Here is a 21,582-nt window from a genome sequence, read left to right as displayed (position 1 = left end):
TCCTGCGGGCTGCTGTTTGAGTCTGTACACAGGATGCTCACAGACTGACATGTCCTGGTCTTTGTGTTTTACAGAAGCGAAAAGTTCTCTGATTCAGGGTACACAATGATGGAAACTGTTTGATGAAGCTTTAATTTTGCAGAGGTTTTAAACCTAATTCAGCTCTCTTTCCCCCCCTTCCCCTTGCGAGCAGACGTGCCCCCGGCTGTACTTGGGGCTGTTAGATTTGTGCCCTTTTTGTGACAGTGGAAGAAGGTCAGGGATCCTCACCTCTATCTCCCAGGGCGAAGAACAGGGAAGCTTGACCAGCACCGCAAATCCCTGAGCTCCCCAAGCTCCTGCTGGCAGGGAGGCAGCCCCGGCTGGAGGAGCACTGCAGGCGGTGCGGCTCCCAGGGCTGACAGGGCACCTCAGCGTCTGCCCCGCCGCACTCTCCAGCTGTGTCGAAAGCAGCGATTTCCCAGCGAGCCCCAAAGGGCTTTGTCTCGCTGTCAGCTCGGCTCAGGCGCTTCCCCCGTGCCCCTGCCGGGAGCCGGCCCTCGCTGGTGGCTGACGCGGACCCGCTTGCGAAACGAGCCGGCTCTGCAAGCCCAGCGATAAGCACAGGCTGTGTCCTCTAAACTTGTCCGTGGCTGTTGGCGCAACACTTGTGCCTCGGGCTAGGGACACGGGCAGCCCCTCCAGCCTGTCTCAGCAGACATTTTGATGCTGTGTCTATGCCTGTGGCAGCGTTCGTGTGCCCAGTGCTGCTGGACATGTGCAGCCCTTACAGCAAGGGACGCAGCGGAGTGAGGAAAATAACCCCCAAAATAGCAGCAGGTTTAACGTGAACAAAGCAGAAATCTTCTGAAAACCCAGTGCGATGTCAGAGTCTGGTCTGTGCTCCAAATGGCTTTTGTCTGCGCTTTGTAGCTTCTGGTCATGTGCTGCAACAATCCTCTAAACCTTCTCACTCTGAAAACCAGACAAACAAAGGCCCTCTCTGCACTACCAGGGAACGGATTTATTTCTCTCTGTGTCTTTACAGTTCCTCAGGCACAATGGGGACCTCTATTTGGGCTCATTTCCTGAGACATGAGGGTAATACCAAATCTCTGTTGCCCTCATGCATCCACACAGTTGTGCCACCCATTGGGACCATCGGTGGGAGCTGGAGAGAGGTGAGGGCAGAGCCCACTCCTCCCTGTGTGCAGAGGGCAGGCATGGCTCTGCCTCCTCCCCACACATGGAGCCAGAGACTCTGCCTGTGCTGGCAGCTGGATATCTCAGCCTCATGAAGTTTGGATACTCCATATCACATATTCCAGGCTATTTCAGAAAATGCTTTTTCAGAAAAGTGCTATTTCAGAAAATGCAATTTCAGAAAAACCAAAAGAGGTATTCATTTTTGATGGTGGCATCAATGTTCTCCATCAACTGATTTTGTACATCTTTGGAGTTTTTGTTTCAGGTGAGGAGTTGGAGGCTCCACCAGTGACACAACTCACCTGTCAGACTCTTGTTTGTGCCCCCACACAGGGATGTGACCCCTGGTGCTGGGCTCCTGCAGAGGGGAAACAAGAGGAATGGAGCAAACTGGGGAGAGCATGAGGGCAGTAGATTTTGGCTCTGAGAGTGCTCCTCTGGGCTCAATTGTGATGTGCCCATGGGCCCCTCTTGGATTCTCACTATAGGACATGAAAAAACACAAGCACACACCGCTGCTCTCAAGGTGAAGGAAAAAGGGAAGTTTATCGTTTTCCAAGAGTGACAGTGGATTGGAGGGTGACAGTGCCACCTCTTCAATGACACTGGACAAACCAACAGTCCATCAACTTTCTCTTCTTCCATAAAGGAATGCAAAACAATGAGTTATTTACAGAAAGTGTGTGAGAAAGCTCACTACAAGAATGTCAACACCAGAAGGCTTAGAAAATCTTAAAAAATCAGGGTGACAGGTTCATCCTCTGTATGAGTGGCCCAGGATCCACAGGACTGTCACACCTGCACAAATCAGGCATGTAAAAGTCCTGGGATTTCTTGCCCCTCAGTGCTGCCAGAGGGCAAGGCTCCCTCTCACCCAGCTCCTTCCTGTTTGGCAAGGTCTGTTGGGGGATTGGCAACAGGTCCTGTGGTCTTGCTGGAGTTTGGGAGGTGACCCATGCCTCATTACCTCTGCTGGGATCCAGCATGTGACCCAGCACGGCCTCCGGCAAACAGAGCACTTTGTTCTGACCCTTTGCACCTCCCTGCCAGCGAGCTGCCCTCTAATCCCCCCAAGGAGGGATTTTCCTCTCCCACCCCAGCTCCCTGTGCCTTGGTCCCCTCAGAGAGAGAGGTCCAGGGTAATAATTTACTGCCTGCCACAAGCCACTCCTTCGGACTTTTTCTTCGACCTTCAGACTGCATTGCCAAAATAAAAACAGCGTGAGGGAGAGAGGCACAGGCTGCTCCTGCGGTGAGAGTGTGGCAGTGCCCGCTGGATCCAGGAGCCCTGCCTGCAGGTAATGCACCTTTGCTTTCTCTGGGAGGATTGAGACTTTCCCTTCTTTAAATGACTTTCTGAAGCCCTTTGGGAGCAGCAGAGGGGTGTGAAGGATTCATCCCTTGCTGCCAGGAACCTGGCTGGCCTGTGGAAGAGCTGCTCCCCAGGGCCAGCAGCTGCAAGGGGAGGGGGTTCAGTTCCAGCAGTTGTTGGGGTTGTTTCACAGATGTGGAAGAGTCCAGAGAGGAGATGAACAGCCTCCTTTCCTTCCTCTGGGAAATTTTCTGGTTTTAGCTCTGCCTCCCCCAGCAAACTTCCATCAAACGAACTCCCATCACCCTGCTTGTCCCTGCAGCCCCACAGCAGCTCAGCTGGGTGGGCTCCTGCGGGCAGCACTCATGAGTGCTCCTGATCTGGGTAATTTCAGAAGCTGGAGATCAGCAGACACCATGGTTCTGGGCCACCTGCACATGGAAAGGAGCCTTGGGCTCCATGGGGATTTGCAGCCAGCACTGGAAGGGTGAACTTTACACCAAAAATTTCAGGTTGTGTTGGCTGTGGTCTGCTGGGCTTTGAGAATCTCTGAGGTGAAGCTCAGGAGTGTCCATCAGGCTTCCCAAACCCCCCTCTGGCAGGACAGGGAGGGCTGTTCCTGCTCCGTTCCAGAGCTGGGCTTGCCACATTTCAGGACAGCTCTGCTGCTCTTGTACAAGGGCTCACAGGTCCTGGCAATGCCTTGAGCCCAGCTTGGACAGGGCTGCTCACTGCATGCAGTGTGTAGAGCTCTGCTGAAGACAATCTCTGGCTGTGCCAGCTCCAGCTGCTTCCCAGGGTTTGCACATGGATAGAAAGGGTTGAAAACAGGGATTCCAGGCAGGATGGAGCAGGCAGAGGGGAGGCACTCCCAGGGACACTGCACCCACAGCTGCTCCTGAGGAAGCCACTGCTGTGCCAGCAGCCAGGGACTTGGGTTTGGGCAGTGCAGCTCTCAGAGCCACTTCTGAGCTGCTAAACTCTGCTCAATCCAGCCAGGAAACTGCCCTTGTCCCCACCAGGTGAGCACATCTGGGGCTTGAGCTAGGAATGGTGGCCCTGTGTCACACTGACCTGTGCTACAGAGGAAAAGAGGTATTCACCCCAAAAAACAGGGTTTGGGGTTGTTTTTTGTTTGTTTGTTTGTTTGTTTTTTGTTTTGGTTTCAGTTTTATTTTGTTTTTGTTTGTTTGTTTGTTTGTTTGTTTTTTTTTTTAAAGGCACAGGCCATAATGTGTCCTGAAGCGCTGCAGGGAAGGAAAAGAGGGAAAAGCAAGCAGCAAGGGCAGTTGAGCCTTTTGCAAGGACAAGGTTGGCCAGGAAGGGTCACTTACAGTCAGACTGCTTCCAATGGTGTGTTATTTATTCACTGAGGCTGTGCCTACACTTGAAAAGCACTTGGGAGCAAAAGAAGTTCCAGGCACCTAATTTAATGGCAATAATAACCACAGGAAATGTAAAGGCTTTACAAGAGATCAGTAAGATTCTGCCACATTCATATTTACAGAAACAGAGGCACAAAAAGTGGCAAAAATTGCTCAAACCCACCTTGGCTGTCCTTTGAAATTAAAAATTGATACCCAATGGCCTCATCTTATCTCCTTTTTTCAAAACATGGGAAAATATCCCAGCCCTTATGTGGGATTCCTTGGCAAAATCAAAGGCAAAGCCCCAGGCAGAGTCCTGATTTTTGAAGTTGGAAGAAAAATATAGAGGGGGAAAAAACAATTTAAAGAACTGCAATGGTCACCAATAATCTATTTATTCTTTCATGAATTCTCCTAAAAGGAACAAATAGCCTCTGAGCTTTTAAAGAACAGCTTATCCTATCCTATCCTATCCTATCCTATCCTATCCTATCCTATCCTATCCTATCCTAATCTTAATCCTATCTCATTTTAGCTCTTACCCAGCAGAGATAACTAAGTAGCCAAATATTTTAGGTCACCTTTCACTGCAGATCCATGGACTCTTGCTTTGTGCTCTCTAGAGAAGTATTTGTTTTGAGCCTTATCTGGACTTTCCCTGCAATTCCAATTGCTCAGGACTGTGTGGTTCCACTTCAGTGACACTTTTATGATTATGGTTATGGATATTGCCAGACAGGGAAGATTAGGATTATCTTCCCCTGTAAAATAAGATATAAAATATTGTAAAAGAGAAAGAGAGGGTACTTCTATGTGCGTAGAGACAATGGGCTGGACCTGTTGTCCCCACTGGATGTGTCCTGTCCGGGTAAAGCTGCAAAAATATCTTTGCTGGGATGGTCCTTCCTGTAGGGATCCAACTCAGCCATGGAAGGACCAAGCAGCCCTTGACCCCTTATTGGGCTTGGGGAAGAGAAAGGCAGCTTCCCTCCCTCGGGAGGAAAGAAAATGTTTCCAAGAATAGTCAATGTCTGGAGGCTCTGAGTTGTGCTGAATAAAATCCCTCTCTGTGGCCAGAGCTTGTTCCCTCATGCTCTGGCCAGGTCCAGGCAGGAGGTGTGCACAGAAGAGGTTAAATTGCCCAAGATCTGCTCCTCACCTTTGAACTCAGGTCCAGCCAGAGGTTTTCCTGGCACAGATGTGTTCTCTGGAGGGCAGAGAAACAGCAGCCAGGCACAGAGGAGCAGCAATGCTGGCAAAACGCAGCCCTGACATCAGCAGCTCTGCAGCTCCACCAGAATTGTTTAATTTTGTCCAGCAGTGTGTGAGTTCTGGGCAGGGGAATGGGCCAAGGTCAGTGCTGCTGCAAGGGGCCATGGTTACCCTGCTGGCACCTGCAGGGACACGTGCCTGTGGGATGTGTGTGCCCCAAGTGCTCCCACACTCACAAGTGCCCTCAGTGTGGCACTGAGGTGTCCTGCCATGGGCACGGGCAATGATGGGTGAGGGACAAGAGCTGGTGCAGGAGGGGCTGGCTGTGGGCACACAGGACAGGGCAAGGGCAAAGCCTCACCTCTTACACATGGGGAGGGCAGGAGGCCAACCCTGCTCATACCTGCCTGTCCCACTCTTGTCATCATGGTGACAGCTGCTCACCCTGGTGCCCTCAATAGGGAGAGTCACAGGGCTCCACAGGCAGAGCCCTTTGCAGCTGCCCTGAGTGTCTGATGTCGAATTTCTGACAGGATCTGCCCTACAGTGGGGTTCACTCATGGGCCATGTGTCCCTATGCTTTCACCTGTGCTGGGTGAAACCCATGGGTGCCCTTCTCTCACCCCTACCCCTCCAAACTCTGAGTTTCCTGCCCAACATCACCTGCTGTCCCAGGACTGCTCCTGTGCCAGGGAGCTGCTGGTGTCAGGGCACTCACCCTGGGTACGGGTAGGGTGAAATGGGGTTCAGCTCCTCAAAAGCCTCTAAACCCCAAATTCTCTCCCAACAGCAGAAATACATGAATTTACCATGCTTTGGGTAAATTTCTACTGTGTTACAGGAGCCAAACTTCTCAGCTCTCTCCCATTCCCTCTGTTTGCCAGCCCCAAAGTATTTGTCACTGGGGTGATGGCAGAGCCCCCCAGTATATCCACCAGACTGAGTGGGTGCTGCCCAGACAAGGCTCTGTCCCCATGTCCCAGAGCTGTCTGTCTGTCAGTCAGCCAGTGCTGCACCCAAGGACTTGTCTGTGCTCTCACCCCTGCGCCCTTCACCTTTGCAGACAGAGGAACATCTGTGTGCTCTGCTTCCCGAGGACACCCGGAGCCAGCAGCTGAATTCCTGCCCCAGCTGCAAGGAGAGGAGATTATCTTGGCTGGCTTATGATTGTGGCCTGGATGGAGCCCTCCCACACTGCCCTGGGCAAGACAAAAGGTAATGCTGCTGGGTGGCAGTGTGCCACTGAGCCCTGGGCATGGTGAGGGCATGGAGAAGGCTTCCCCATGGTCTCCCACAAGTGTTGGGCTCCAGAGCCTTCCTGCTGGGCTCCAGCTGGGCTCAGCCTGCCCAGCAAAGGCTGCAGGGAGCCTGGAACCCATGGGACACACACAGAGACGGCAGCTCTGCCCACCTTTGCCCACATTTGCCCACCTGGCCCTGACTGACACCCAGCCTGGAGGGTCAATGATCATCACAGAGGGGGTAGGATGGACTAAACCAACCCAACATCACTTTGTCCATCACTAGCTGTCATCAGATTCGGTGTTTTATGCATTTTAGCTGTTAAAATTTTCCCTACAGGATCCTCCTGCTTTCTCTTCTTTAGATAGAAAGTGGCTTTTTAATTAAAGATGTCTTTTTCCATGGAAATTAAAATCAAGTAGATTTTGATGATAACACTGAGATTTTCATTAAAGAAACAAAAGCAGAAGGCACTGACTAGAAAATGTAAGTTTAATACAATGTAATTGATAAAATTATTCTGAAATTTGACCATTTCAATGCAAGTGAAAGCAAAGCTGGAGAAAAGAAGAACAACGGATCTTCTTAAAAGATACCAATGCTGATAGCTTGAGAATATTGGCTGAGCAAAAAATCAGCTTTTGATCTGAAAGAAGGTAATATTTCAAGCAAAATGCTGTTCCCCCTCCCTCTTTACACATGGCTCCAGGCACATCAAATGTTCCTGATGATCTCCCCCTGGTAGCTGTAATCTGGGACCTATCCCATGGTGGCCAGCCCTTCTGCTTCCCACAGGGAATGCTGCCACAGCCTGGCTTTCACCTCCTTGCACCCAGCACTGACATTGCTCCAGAAGCTGCTTTCCTGCTGCTGCAGCTGCACACAGGGAGATTTTAATAGGAAACTACAATGGAAGCAAAAAGCAACTGATTTATATTTAATAAAGAAAGAGAAGACATCAGCCCTTCTCCCAGGTACCCTTTTGCTCTGAGCTCAGTCTCTGGTCTCTTAAATCACCAGGCTCCCCATGTTTGATGTTTGCAGTTAGCAGGGCTGCAGCCCTCCAGGGTCCCCAGGACACTGTAAAAAGCAGTTTCTTCACGGTTTGACCTGAACCAAATGTTAGTTTTGACCTTCCTCCAAATGACTGGACAGAGGACAAATTTCCAGCTGACTTGTAAAAAATCATTCAGAACACCTGAGCTGCCTGCCAGGCTGCAATTTGCTTCCACACACCACCTGCACCTCTTCCTCCGCACCCATAGTTATCCCTCCCACCTAAATTCTCACTCCTTGGGTACAGCTAGCAGGTGTTTCTTCATCTCTTGCAGCTGGTCAGCTTTTCCTGCTCTATTTAAAGTGCTGCAGTGAGGCACCAGCAGTGGCTTGATTGCTCTGGAGAGTTGGTGGTTGTGGTTAAATGAACTACTGCAGGAAGCAAAGCTCTTCCCCTTTGGGGTTTAGGAAGGAGCTTTGGGCTCCTGGGTGGGCTGGTGCAGGGATGGGGAGTGTGGGCAATGAGAGGTCTCTGTGCTCAGTGCTCATGGACTGCTTCCCATGCTTCAGGACTCAGCCTCTGGGAGATGAGCTCCCAGGTATGTTTGATGACTTGTTTTCATAGAATTCTTTTTTTGTGAAGTGCTTCAAGCTTTAGCCACCTGCTGTTTTCTTTGAGTTCTGCATGTAGCTTTTCTCTAAAATTTCAAGGATTGGTCGTCTCCAGCTTGCCTTGAGCCAGAGCTGCTTGGCTGGGTTCCTGCTCTGTTTTGCAGTGTCCCTGGGGTGTAGGGAACAGGATCTGCAGGAGAAAATTGGACAAGCCACTACGTCTCCAGAGGCTGGCTAAGAAATCTCCCTGAAATGCAGAAGTTCTTTAAAGTCTTTCCTAACCTCTTCCTGGACTTGCTGTAGTGTCTCAATGGGGATGAAAGTGGAGTTCAGTACTAGCTTGCAGCTATCTCTTAGATCTGTAGCAGGGGAAAACTTGAGCCTTTTTTTTTTTTCTTCTTTCCCCAGTAAAAGCACGTGTTTGCAGGAATCTCCCATCTCCCTTCCTGCTCCTCTCTGAGCTGAAACTGGGGCATCTCCCCCTTAAGCTGAGAGCAGCCCCTGAGCTGGGTGAAACCTGTGGGTGCCTGTTCCTCACCCCTACCCCTCCAAACTCTGAGTTTCCTCCACAACATCACCTTCTGTCCCTTCCAGGCCTCTCCAGGCTGGCAGCCAGCCCTTCCCAGAGCAGGAGGGGACGAGGGACTGCCTCGGAGGGGTTTGCAATGTAGGTTAGGCAGGGGAGGCTGCCGAGAGCGGTGACATCGGGGAGGAGGCGGGAGCAGCCCGCGGATGACGAGGCTGTGAGGTTGTGTCTCCGTGCAAGGTACGCCTTGCATTAGTAATGTGTTTGTAGCAAATAACGCTGGGCTGGCATGGGAATGTGGGTCACCACTGCCAGAACTGTGCGAGGAACAGGGAGCTGCTCGTGCTGTGCTGGGAAGCAAACGTATGTTACTGAGGGATGTGTGCTGGGGGGGGTTTGAGCTGCAGAAACTGCTCCAACTTGGAAGTAGCAGCTCTCTGTTGTGTGAGTGAGTGCTTGCTTCCTGCCTGGGGGTGCCTGTGGCTGGGAGTTGGGGTGAAATGGTGTTTGAGGAGGGGGGAGTGGGGTGCAGGGGTCTGTGTTCCTGCTGGGTAGTAGTCCTGTGATATTGGGGAACTCCTAGACTTGCTTGCCAATGCTCTCTGTGGCCCTGGAGCATCCATGCTGCACCAGCAGGCACGAGGAGGGATGCAGCCGGGCATGGATAACCAAGGATTCCAGCGTATCTTCGTGACCTATTTCTGCTTCTGTTGTTCAGTGTGTGCGCTCAGGAAATCTTTCTGCTTTAGGGGGGTAGGGTTTGTTAGTGATAAGGAAAAGCCTGCTTGACTGCTTGTGAGATTTAAACCACAAACTAACCTGGTTTTGAAGGTGGACTTGGGCTGGGGAAGGTGGCTCTGAACCTGTATAGAAAGTGATGTGGGATGGGAATATACGCATCTATAAATGGGTATGGTACTTCAGAGACTTTAACCTCAGAGCAAGTCCCTTTAATGAAAAAGCTGTGTTGGAAAAGGCTGCCCTTGGTCAGCAGGGACTTGTTGAGTGGCTTCACTTCCAGCAAACAGGCAGTGGAGCAGAACAGGGGTGGTAGAGGGAGGCATGAATGGGCTGCCAGGCTGGAAGGGGCTCCTGTGTAGCTGCAGGTTGCTAAAACAGGCTTGTCCAAGCCCCTTGGAGCGAGTCAGGAACTTGTCCTGCATCCTGTAGATACCTCCAGGGCACATGGATGTGTTTCCATGGTTGCCCAAGCTGTGATATGTCCATCTGAGCCTCAGTCATTAGTTCCCCTGAGTCTGGGATCAGAATAGAGGCTGCAAGCTGGCCCTAAGGTCAAACCCAAGCTGGTGGGGCTTCAGATTTGAAAGAAATGTGCTGTACCACCTGATGGAGCTGCAGGCAGCGAGCAGGAGTGAGGTGGTAGGTTGGGTTGCTCTGGCAAGAGACTCCTGAGAAAGGATGGGAACCTTCACTCCTCTCCCCACTGCTGCCATGTGCAGCTTGGGGCTTGCCCACACATACCTGTGTGCCCTGTGCCAGCCTCCTCCCAGGTCTGGATCCTCCAGGGAGTGCTGTCTGCTCAGAGACTGCAGCAGTGGTGTCCCTCTGCTGGGAATCTGCCTGTGATGGTGTTTACAGGGGATGAGGGAAGAGACAAGAATCTGACTCCATGTTTCAGAAGGCTGATTTATTGCTTTATGATATAAATTGCATTAAAACTATACTAAAATAATAGAAGAAAGGATTTCATCAGGAGTCTGGCTAAGAATAGAATAAGAAGGAATGATAACCAAGGCTCTGTCTCAGACTCTATCCAAGCCATCTGACTGTGATTGGCCATTAATTAGAAACAACCAACATGGGCCAATCCCAGATGCACCTGTTGCATTCCACAGCAGCAGATAATCATTGTTTACATTTTGTTTCTGAGGCCTCTCATCTTCTCAGGAGGAAAAATCCTAAGGAAAGGATTTTTCATAATAGATGTCTGTGACATCTGCCCAGCAGCCCGTGAGGCAGACACTGCCCTGAGGCAGGTGCTGGGTGACCTTCAGCAGCCCTGGGAGAGCCAGGCTGGCAGGGAAAGGACTATGCCCAGTGGGAGGAGATGGGGCTTGATCTGTCTGGGTGCTGCCTGCATGCTGTCCCTGCTGGTGGCTGCCAGCTGGGACAGGATCTTGGACTTGCTGCAGAGCAAAGTATGGACAAGGTCAGGGGCTCACAGACCAGCCTGATGTTGTAAGTTCTCCCTCTGCGTGGTTTGTGGGCTTTACTTTAAATTCCCTTTGCCTTTCTTATAAGTTCAGAAACTCTAAAACCACAGCTTAGTTTTTTGGCTGCTCATCAGAGCTGCCCCCAAATCCCAGATCTGCTGGTGGGGCCAGCTCAGGGCCTCTCAGGAGTTCCAGGTCCCCCTGCCTGGTAGATCCAAAATGCATGCAGGAAGGGCTCTGTTATGGGCTTGTTTGCCTCAAAACTCATTGTCCTACAAAATCTTTGCCCAGGGAGACGGGTTCTGGCAGTTGGTGCTGCCCATTCCTTGGTCTGTAGAAGGAGCTATTCCAGGATGACAGCTTGCTTGTGTCTACAAAGCCCCTTCTTTTTAGATGGGAAAGGAAAGACATAATTCTGTGAATGTTTTGATTCTTGCCTTCCCTTCAGTGGCAGAACTGAGGAGTAAAAATGAATCTTGAAATGCTTTTGCTATCTACTCCTAAGCAAAACAAGGAACTCCTCTGTACAGGCTGCACTCCTTGGGCTTCTCTCTGGCTCAGCCTGTGCAGCACAGAGCAGGCTTAGGGCTTCCTCTCTGTGAAGGGAGAGGTGATGATGATGATGAGTGGTGGCAACTGCCTGCACAGCTGAGCAGCAGGGATGCTCCATAGTGGGAATCCCAGCTTCTGGCACTGGCTATGTGTCCTTGGGCAAGCCACTGCTGTGATGTGTGTGTGCTGGCTTACCTCCTGCAGGGCCTGAAAGGTTTCATTCACGTCCCTAATTACTCACAGAACCCTGAATGGAAGGGACAGTGGATGTGCCAAGCGTGTGACGTATCCCAGTACAACCTCATCCTTGTAAGTGCTCTCCTTGTCCCCCCTGGGGACACAGGGGTGGCTCTGAAAGGCTTGACAGTGGTGCTTCAGCCTGATCCCCTTGGCCACCAGAGAGGCTGTCTGTTTTGTGGCACTCATGCCTGTCCTGTGAGCTATTGAGGGCTCCTGGTGAGGCTGGGAGGGAAGATGTCCTGGTTCCTATAATTTCCTGGTTATTTTGGTATGTGAGGAAGGGGGAGGAGGGCGGCTGTGGAGAGAAGAGCAAGGTCAGTGAAGAACAAATGTGCCTCTGTGCACTTGTGATCACGCTGCCAGCTAATCGGCTTCGGTGCTCCAACTTTGCTCACAGAACTCATCAGGCACGGCCGGGAGAGGATAGAACAAACCATCAAGGCCTCTGGCTCCAGGCTCTGCTCATAGTGAGTATGAACCCCTCCCAGTGGGATGGGAGCCCTTTAACAGCTCAGCCGATAACCCCTGTGGTGGATGGAGCTGGCTGGCACCGGGCAGATGTGGGCAGTCCCTGGCACAGCTGCCAGCATCTGCTGCTGCCCGGCAGCTCCTGCCATGCCCAGCCTGGCTGTGCAGGAGGGGATTCTTTGGGATGGCTGGGGGTCTGTGCCCGGTGGTGTGTGGGGGCAGAGAGTGGGAGCACCCACAGGTGAGATATGGGGTCTTTGGGCCCCCTTTTTGGGAGGGGTGGGACAGAGGGTGGCTGTGGGGATGAGAGCCTTCAGAGCAGATGTAGTGTGGTGGGGCTGAGGGGGGTCTAAACTCTCTGGGGCAGAGGAGAAGGGAGCAGAGCTGTTTATTCATGTTATCTTTGCTCTTTGCAAAAGCCAGAATTTAGAGGAATCCCTAAAACCAAAGCGAGGAATCCCTGAGGCAAGGCTCACCCATCCCCAGTGATGCTCAGGCAGGATGGATCTGAACCAACAAATGTTCAAGTCTGCCTTCTCCAGCCCCAGCAAAAGCTGCACCAGGCAAACAAGAGCTCTTTAAAGCCTCTGTTCACCAAGCCTGCACTGGCTGCCATGGCAGCTCCTCTTCCCTGCAATGTCAACATCCCTGAGCTGCCCTGGTCTGACCTGGCCTGGGGAGTGGCCTCTGGGGCTGCCAGCCCCATGGACCGTGGTGCCTGGACCTAGCTGGACTCTCCTGGCTGCCCTGTGGGGACACTCACAGGGCTGCAGCATCCCTGTGCAGTGGGGAGGGGGCTGCATCTCTGCCAGGAGAGCTGTGACTTCACCTGGCTGGGGCTGTGGTGCTGCTGGGGCTGTGCTGGCCCTCGTGTGCTTGTGCAGCTTCTGTTATTGCAAGTCAGGGGCCAATATTAGAAAAGCTTGTTCACCCAGGAACCCTGCTTCCCTAATCTCCTGTCAGCACACATCATTCCCTGCCTTCCCCAGAGTGTGGGTATCCCATCCTTTGGGGGTGGCAGTGCTGGGGAGCTCAGCTGAGCCCTCTGTAAAGGAAGGGGTGCACACACTGGGGTTTGCACTACTCCCCTGCAAGTTAATGGTGTGAAGCTGTTTCTCTCTTGGATTTTGTACTCAACACTGACTTCCTCTTCTTTTCCCAAGTGCTGAGCGAGTTGTTTTTTTAATGGATCGCTCCCGGAGCCCAGACAAAAGCAGCCAGGTGAGATCATGGCTCTGAACAAGCAATTCCTCACCTTTGGGACTAAGGGGGCTGGTGCCTTTAGATTAAATACAAGAAGAAGAGTCTGTGTTAGCCTGCTGGGAGTCTTGTTCCTGCCCTGTCCTGTGGGTAATGCTGGGTGGGGAAAAACAGCAGGGAGGCCCTTTGGGACATGGCATGATGTTCCCAGAGTCTGGGGACAGTAAGGTTCCTAGGGAACAGGAAGAGCAGGTGTCTGTGTGTATGTATCCCCTTGTCTTTGGGAAGAGAGGCTGCAGCTCTGTGGTGCTGTGTGTGCATAAGGCCATCTAAAGATACCTTAAATGTTTGCTGAAGTATCCACTGGGTGTTTATCAGCGGCTCTGTGGGAGGGTTGCTGTGTTGAGGAAGGAAAAACCCAACATGAAGCACAGTCCTCATGACTAAAATTCTTATCTTCTCTAGCCTTCAACACCAACTGACAACATCAACCTCGGACCTTCTGCTAACCCCAAGTAAGCTCCCTGCAAAGCCAGGTAGGGTGTGGAGTGATTTGGTAGGGGGATGCAGATGATCCCTGTGTGCCAGGGTGGTGTCTGCAGAGTCTGGACAGTTACATTTTACATTTCTCAGCCTTTAACACCACATGTGCCACCAATGTACCAGCTTCAGAGACTAAGCTGTAGCTGGTATTTATTCTAATCATCCTCTCCTGGCCATGTCTGTAGCCCATTGTCCCCTTTCTTTTGAGAGGTAGTAAGGGAAGCTCTTCCTTGTCACTGCTGGCTTCCAGATTATCTTCTCTAGAAACAGGCACAAACTGTATCCCCTGTAAGGGCATCCCTTAGTCCTTGCAGGTGCTGTCACTGCTGCTGCCTGGTTGCTGGTGCTCTGCAGGGCGCCCTGACACACAGTGTGAATCCTGAGCTGCCTGGGAGCGAGGGTCACCCACCAGTGCCCTTTAATCCCTTCCACAAACACTCGTTTTTCCAAGCAGGATCTCTGCTTGGAAGCTGGTGTTACAGTTGCATGTTTCTCTCCCAGAAACATTAACTTGTTTCATTCTTGCCCAACAGTGCCAAGCCGACAGACTTTGACTTCCTGAAGGTTATTGGCAAAGGAAGCTTTGGAAAAGTAAGTGGGCTTTGTGCAGGTGGGCTGTAGCTGTTTGGAGGCAGCTTGGAAGGAAAATGTGTTCCTGAAGGAGTTTCTAGCTGTGTCCTTTGCTGTGTTGAATAGTCTGTTATGAGTAGTCCATTCTACTTTAAGTCACTTCAACCTCTCTAAGGACTGAAGAGTGAGGTGTTTTATGCTCAGTGATGATAAAGAGCAGTGCTTGATTCAAAATAAGTTTCAAACTTGTTCAGCAAAAGATCTCCAGAGAAACCTGGAGACTGGCAGGATTCTTTAAATGGGACTGGCCCTAAATACTCAAAAACTATTTTCTATTGGGTGTCTAGGGGGTCTATGTGGAGATATTGAGTACTTATCTTCTGGCAATGAAAAAGTGCTGGGAATTGAGAGGGCTGGAGCTTGGTCTTTAAAACCCTGTAGCTGGCCCCCTGAAGTAGTTTTTCTGTATATAATCACTCACAAGAGTGTTACACTAATGAGGACACGCTGACCAAGGTGAGACAGCTGTGACCAGGACCTTCTGTTGCAGGTTCTCCTGGCCAAACGCAAGTGTGATGGGACTTTTTATGCAGTGAAAGTCTTACATAAGAAAACCATTCTCAAGAAAAAAGAGGTATGACTGCTCTCCTGGGCTGTTCTGGAAATTCTGGAAGTTCTGGTCAGTGTATGGGCTCTCTGGGTAATGCAATTGAGGTACCTGGCATTCAGGTAGGCAGTTCACAACTTTAAAATCCATTAACGTGGATCTGGCTGTGCCATGAGAACAAAAGAACAGAGAAAAATTAAGTCAGATAGGAGAGAGTGGTTCTCTTTTTGGGGCTGGAAATGACCCTTGTGGGCTCCCAGCCTCCACCTGCTTTGAAAGCATCAGTGAGCCCTTAGGACAGGCTGGGCTGGATCTTTGCCTGAATCCTTAATGCCTTGTCTGCTTCTTGATAGCAAAACCACATCATGGCAGAACGCAATGTGCTCCTGAAAAATGTCAAGCACCCCTTCCTTGTGGGACTCCACTACTCCTTCCAGACCTCAGAGAAGCTTTACTTTGTGCTTGACTATGTAAATGGAGGAGAGGTGAGTGCATTTCCAGGCTTTGTTTTAATCCTTTCTGGTCCTTCACAAACATGCTGCTTTATTTAAAATTATTTCTTGTCAGGAGATAATGATGTTGAGGGATAATGTTGTTTTGACTGCTGGCAAGGAGCAGCCAGGAATACCTGACAGGATACCTCACCTGTAAATTGAGTCAAGATCTTGCTGGCTATGACTTGAGTCAGATGATTCCCAAAGTAAAGATTCTGAGAAAAGTGGTATTGGGGCATTTTAAAATCCTATGGAGAATATGGGAAATACTAGCAATGGTGAGGTTCAGGGAAACCCCTTTGTGGGCCAGCTCTGAATCCATGCCTAGTGCTTAGGAGTGATGCCATTGCAACTTCCTAGACTTTTTCTGTCATGTAGAAGCTTACTTTTCTCAGCTCTCTTTCTGTGCTATCTGAAACTTGCTAGGACATATTGTTAAGGTGGATATCTTGCTAAAATCAAGTTCACGTTGGGGACCTTTGCGTGTTCAGCTCTCTGCATGTATCACTTCTCATGGCCATACTACCACTGTAATCAGTCTGTGGGTTGTAGTAAGCCAGGAGCTTAACCAGGTCAGGAGATGATGAAGGGCTTGCGTATTAATAATTAATTTTTGTGAATGATGAGGAGGAGAAATGAAACAATTTCTGTAAAGGTGTTTGTATTGCTTAAATTCACTTGGCTTGGGTTTATTTCATCCTGTTAGTGCTACCTGCTACAAATCACTTTTCACTCATGTAGCTGGCTTTCAGCCTTGCTCCAGATTAGCCTTCATTTATTTAGAGACATGATCAAGCCTCTCACCTTCCCGTAGCTCTTCTTCCACCTGCAAAGGGAGCGCTGTTTCCGTGAGCCCCGGGCCCGGTTCTACGCTGCAGAAGTGGCCAGTGCCATTGGGTACCTGCATTCCCTAAACATCATCTACAGGTAAGGCAGGGGCTCCAAGCCTGCCCTGGCAGGGAAAGGGATTCACTGGGGAGGTGAAATGCAGGAGTGGAGTAGCTGAAGAATGACCTAGCCCAGACAAGACTGTGCTGCTGACACTTTCCCCTGCAAGAGGGTCTGCACATGACCTGATGGGCAATAAACCATCATTTCCCCTCTCAGTATCAGTCTGAGGGTATTAAGTTAAAAGACATAAAATAAACCTGGCTCAATAAGTGAGAAATCATATCTCAGTAACAATTTATGCATGGAAATGCAAGCTAACACCTGATCCTGTGGGAAAGCAGCCTATTTATGTCTGCATGTGTGTATACTAATGGGAATCTGCAATTTGGGAGGCTTTGTTAGCTCCTGTTCACAGCTGATGCTGTTTCACATCCATGTTTTTTAAATATCTGGTCAAATCTGCTCAAACAGCACTTTGTCTTGCAGGGACTTAAAGCCTGAGAACATCCTCCTGGATTGCCAGGTATACTCACAGCTTGGATTGTCTTCTGGCTTTAAAAACATCAGGACCACAAGCAGAGGGCTGTGCCTGTGCAAGCTGGACTATAGTTGATTGCATGGCATGGATTTTATCTGTCTGCCCCACTGCACTTCTGTGCAGATCCTGGAGGGGTGAGAGGGCTCACCCTCTGAAGAACTGCATGGTTTTGGGGCTCATTCCCAGAAGCTGGGACCTGACCTGTGGAGGGGATCAGGGTGGTGAAGAGCAGGTCACTGCTGCAGCTCTGGTAGCCACTGTTACATAAATTGTCTCTGGGATAAAGCAGCAGAAAATCACAGCAGTGCTGGAGCTCCTCATGGCTATCTAGCTGTAGACAAGTAAAAAATAAGAAATTGAGACTGTATTTTTCTACAGGCTCCAGTACCTGTATATAGGATGAACATAATGGGAGGGAGGGGAGGAGATGAGCAGTGGAGAACCAAAACCCCCATGAGATGTAATGCATAGGCAAATACTTGGAAATCCTGTCTCCTCTCCATGAAGAGTGAGACAAGTTAATTTCCCTTTTCTTTAGGGACACATAGTATTGACAGACTTTGGACTCTGCAAAGAAGGAATGGAGCAAGAGGAGACAACTTCTACCTTTTGTGGCACTCCTGAGGTACTTCTGAGGCTTTGCTGAGATTGGGGGACTGGAAACCTTCAGACACTTGGTGCTCTGGGTCTTGGGCTTATGTGACACCTCAAAAAAATATGGGCTCTCTGAGGCTGTCAGCCTGAAGCTGGAGCTCAGATAAGGCCTTCCCTATCCAGCAGACAGTTACTCCAAAATTGCTGTGTTGTTACAGGTATGAATGAGCTATTGGGGCAGGGGTTCCTGCACTTGGAAATGGCCAGACTTGTGAAAATAGCTGGGGAGTGGAGACAACCCTGTCCCTGGGAGCAGGATTGCTGGTTGTTTACCTGCTTTGAGACCCCAGTGGTGCAGAACAAGGAGCCTGCTGGTACTGGCATGCACAGGACCTTGCTGTGCTCTCCTCTGTGTCCTTGGTGCAGGCAGGAGCTGCAGGATTCCCTGTGCAGAGCAGGGGAGCAGGCTCCCCCCTGGAATGCAAACGCTGCTCAGAGGGGAGGAAATGCCTTTCCTCCAGTGCACTCCAACTGGGTTTTGTGAAAACTTATTCCAGTCTGGCTTCTTGGAGGCTTTTTTACCTGCTTCTTACTGAGCCTGGGGATTTTGGTAGCACTTCAGCCTAGGTAATGTATCTGTCCTGCTGCTTTCCCCAGGCAGCTTGGCAAAGGGTCTGTAAACATGACACCTTTCAGCATTGAAGCTCAGCAGAAGTGGGCAGGAATTTCCCTTCTTTTTCAGTGAGGTTTCACTTATGCAACAGCACAGCATGAACCAAGAAGGAATGTTTGAGCTTTGTTTTCTAGTTGTGGTGTTGGTGTTTTCCTGTTCTAGAAACCTCTAGACAGAGCCTGATAGTACACAGAGGTAATTCTGTGGGGAACTGTTCTGCAGACTGCTCAAATTCTTGCCTGTTGCTCCTCTATAATGGCCCTTGGTAGTTTTGCTCCTTTGGACAGACTTATTGGGGTTGAAAACTGCAGCTTTTAAAAAAATACAGGAGTCATTTTAGAAGTGTGATGTCTCTAGTGGGACAGGATTGCTGGCTGAATTGTGGCAGGTACCAAATGTTTGTAGGAGTCCTCTCAAGGAAGAGAACCTCCTGTAGCCTGCAAGGACACTTTGAGGGCTTTGGTAGGTGTCTCTCAACCCTATTGCTCCAAAGCAAGTGGACAGTTTATTAGATAATACTAGGAACAGCATCTGTGTTATTCTTAATGCATTTGCTCAAATTGAGCTGCAGCCGGGTTTAGGACTAAAAAGGGCCTTTATAATTTGACTCCAATATTTCCTTCTGAATTCCCAGTATCTGGCTCCTGAGGTGCTAAAGAAGCAGCCCTATGACAGGACAGTAGACTGGTGGTGCCTAGGAGCTGTCCTCTATGAAATGCTCTTTGGATTGGTGAGTTTGGAAATGGGCTGGTTCACTTTGCATTGTGAAAATTTGATTTGCAAAAACTGTGGTGTGAGGTTGGTCTGGTGCTCATGACGTACTTGATAGAAAACTAAATCCTGAATTAGTGATCTGGTCCAATCCTACCACTGCCCTTTCAAACAGAGGTGTGGCAGGTCTCCCTCATCTACTCACTGCAGGATTCATTTTGACCTGCAATGTGTGACTCCTTCTGGTAGCTCATGTTTTACCTGGCTGCTTCTCCTCTCTTTCAAATTAGCCTCCTTTTTACAGCCGGGATGTGTCTCAGATGTATGACAACATTCTGCACAAGCCACTACAGATCCAAGGAACCAAGACTGTGGCAGCTTGTGACATCCTTCAGGGACTTCTCCACAAGGACCAGAAGAGGAGGCTGGGTGCCAAAACAGACTTTGTAGGTGGCCTTCACTATGAGCAGGAGGGAGGGAGGATGGATGGGGAGATTTCTGTTCTGAGCATTTCTTTCAGAACAGCACTGCCTTGGAAAAACCCTCCCACACAGTCTGTCCCTTCAGCCTCCTCCAAGGAACACATGGGGTTGACTTGGATTTCCAAAGGGAGAGGGGAGCTGTCCAGCTAAGGACACCAGTGTGTGATGGGTCATTTCCCTTGGGGGATTCCTGGATCAGGACCCTCATATATTAAGGATTTGTGGATATGAGTATGTGGTAACTTCAAGTTAACTACTTAAAGCTGTGAGACCAGGTGCTGGAAAATGAGGGTTGGCAGAAAATTGACTTTTCCTTCCTGCTTTCTGTACAGCTTGAGATAAAGAGCCATGTATTCTTCAGCCCAATAAACTGGGATGATTTATATCACAAGAGGATTACTCCTCCATTCAACCCCAATGTGGTAAGTGGGAAATTCTGTCTGTTTTACAGTAGGGATCCTCTCCAAGTATCTTCCACTGATGCTGAGGGTTCTGAGGTGTGGGTTGGGACCTGCAAGTGGAGTTGCGATGGCTCTTTTGGAAGAGCAGCTGCCTTGGGCTCTCTGAACACAAGGGTCTGGTCTGGGTCTGCTCCCTCAATGATTTGTGTCTCTGCTTAGGCTGGCCCAGCTGATCTGCGGCACTTTGATCCTGAGTTCACCCAGGAAGCCATCTCTGCCTCCATCACCCGCACGCCTGACCTGGCAGCCAGCAGCTCCAGTGCCTCAGATGCATTTTTAGGATTTTCATATGCACCAACTGAAGAGGACATTTAAATTTTACAAAGGCTTTGTCAAGCCATATTTTAAATGAGTTTTATGGGGTTTTGTGTTTTTGGTTTTTTTTCTTTTGAGAGGTTTGGTACTGTCCTTTGCTCATGGTTTAAGGAAATTGGCACTAACACACTAACTGGCTGGGATGGAACAGAGCTCTTAATTTTTGTTGTTTGGTGGATTTTGTCCCTAAATGAATGTTTCCCTCTCAGAGAAAGTGGGACACTGACTATGATTTTCCCTGAGTGTCTTGTGCTACTTGGCAGAATTGTATTCACTCTGTGGTTATATTTACGGTTGAGGAATGTGCCATCATTCACATCAACAGCCATGTCCCTGTAACTGGACACATTTATTTTACTTTTTTATTTTTGTGGAGCTATGCCCAATGTCTTTCTCAAAGCCCTCAACAGAAAAGGAAACTCTTCACATCACCATGAACAGTGGCTTCCTTCCCTTACTCTGTCACTCAAGCTGGTCATCCTGGGCCGAGTGAAAAACTCTGTTCATCAGTTATTGCTCCAAAGGCAGCTGCAGATTTTTAAGTCCTGAACTGCACTGTGGCTTTTCATGCCAGTCTGATCCCCCTCAAAGTGAGTGGATTATCTTTCTGGCCCAGGATTGGGATGCTACTGAAGCAACAACGAGGCTGTGATGTAGGAGGAAAGTCCCAGATCAAGGGGGAGTGGAGAAAGAGGAGTTGCTTGGAAAAATAAAAATAACTTTATAGCTGAACTCTGGTTGGGGGTGAGGGTGCTTTCACAATGTGCTTGACCTGCCCCAGGCACACCAACACTACTGTGATGAGCACAGGGCAGTGAACAGCGAGTGGTGGCCATGCTCCAGCACTCACCTGAAAATGCCCATCACTCATGTGGAATAGTTATTTATTCTGCCTTAATTTAAAAGCTGGTGTATTCATTGAATGTCACTTCCCACATTTCTTTTTAAGCTGTTCTGTGCTGTTGCTGTGGGGAGGAGAGGGGGCTCAGAGCAACACGGGGATAAACAGGGGGCTTTCTAAAATCTGTGTGATGCTTGTGCTGTGGGGAACCTTGTGCTTGGTACCACTGTGTGTTTTGGTTTTTTTTTTTTTTTTTATCAGGCTCTATCTTGTATATGCTGAAGTCATTGGAAATATGACATCGTTTATATTAAAGTTGCAAACACTCATGTGCGTCTCTGGGTGTCCTGGATAAGAGGGGAAGGAGGGTCTTTGCCTTGTTCTGGGCTGGAGAGTACAGGGCTGCATGCAGAAAGTGACTAGCACTGCTGCGTTTAAATTAAAGAGGAATTCCCCAATTTAAGCTGATCACAGAATCATGGAAGGGTTGAGGATCTTAAAGGCCAGGGTTAGGGATACCGTCTACTGCTCCAAGCCTCATCCAGCCTGCCCTTGGATACTGCCAGGGATCCAGGGGCAGACACAGCTTCTCTGGGTAGGGCCAGGGCCTGGGCCTTCTCAGACCTGTGCCAGGGGCTCCCTACCCTCACAGGGAAGAACCTGAATCTGTCAGGATTAGGATTTTAGACACAAGCAAAATCAAAAGCCCAGAAATGTGGAGAGGGGTTCAGGACAGCAGGACTGCGCCGAGCCCTGACAGGCGCGGACTGGGGCTG

General features: G+C 49.8%; 1 protein-coding gene across 4 annotated transcripts; it reads left to right on the top strand.

Moving 5' to 3' along the window:
- Positions 1–2,145: 2,145 nt before the first annotated feature.
- On the top strand, positions 2,146–21,135 carry SGK2 (serum/glucocorticoid regulated kinase 2). Of its 4 annotated transcripts, XM_014269144.3 has the most exons (15): positions 2,146–2,483; positions 6,140–6,291; positions 11,816–11,885; positions 13,050–13,107; positions 13,552–13,601; positions 14,163–14,220; positions 14,750–14,833; positions 15,160–15,291; positions 16,115–16,227; positions 16,678–16,714; positions 17,268–17,354; positions 18,631–18,726; positions 18,998–19,153; positions 19,522–19,611; positions 19,810–21,135. In XM_014269144.3, the coding sequence occupies exons 2-15, from the start codon at positions 6,240–6,242 to the stop codon at positions 19,963–19,965; spliced, it is 1,239 nt and encodes a 412-aa protein (XP_014124619.2). In that variant the 5' UTR covers positions 2,146–2,483; positions 6,140–6,239; the 3' UTR covers positions 19,966–21,135. The 4 variants fall into 4 exon arrangements, with proteins under 4 accessions (XP_014124619.2, XP_074409677.1, XP_074409676.1 ...); XM_074553576.1 differs by lacking the exons at positions 2,146–2,483; positions 6,140–6,291 and adding an exon at positions 6,839–7,913; XM_074553575.1 differs by lacking the exons at positions 2,146–2,483; positions 6,140–6,291 and adding an exon at positions 7,979–8,815.
- The last annotated feature ends 447 nt before the right edge of the window (positions 21,136–21,582 follow it).

The sequence above is a fragment of the Zonotrichia albicollis genome, chromosome 17 (assembly GCF_047830755.1).
Source record: "Zonotrichia albicollis isolate bZonAlb1 chromosome 17, bZonAlb1.hap1, whole genome shotgun sequence".
NCBI lineage: Eukaryota > Metazoa > Chordata > Aves > Passeriformes > Passerellidae > Zonotrichia > Zonotrichia albicollis.
Note: the sequence above shows the minus strand (reverse complement) of the source record. Positions and strands in the feature narration are given on the sequence as shown.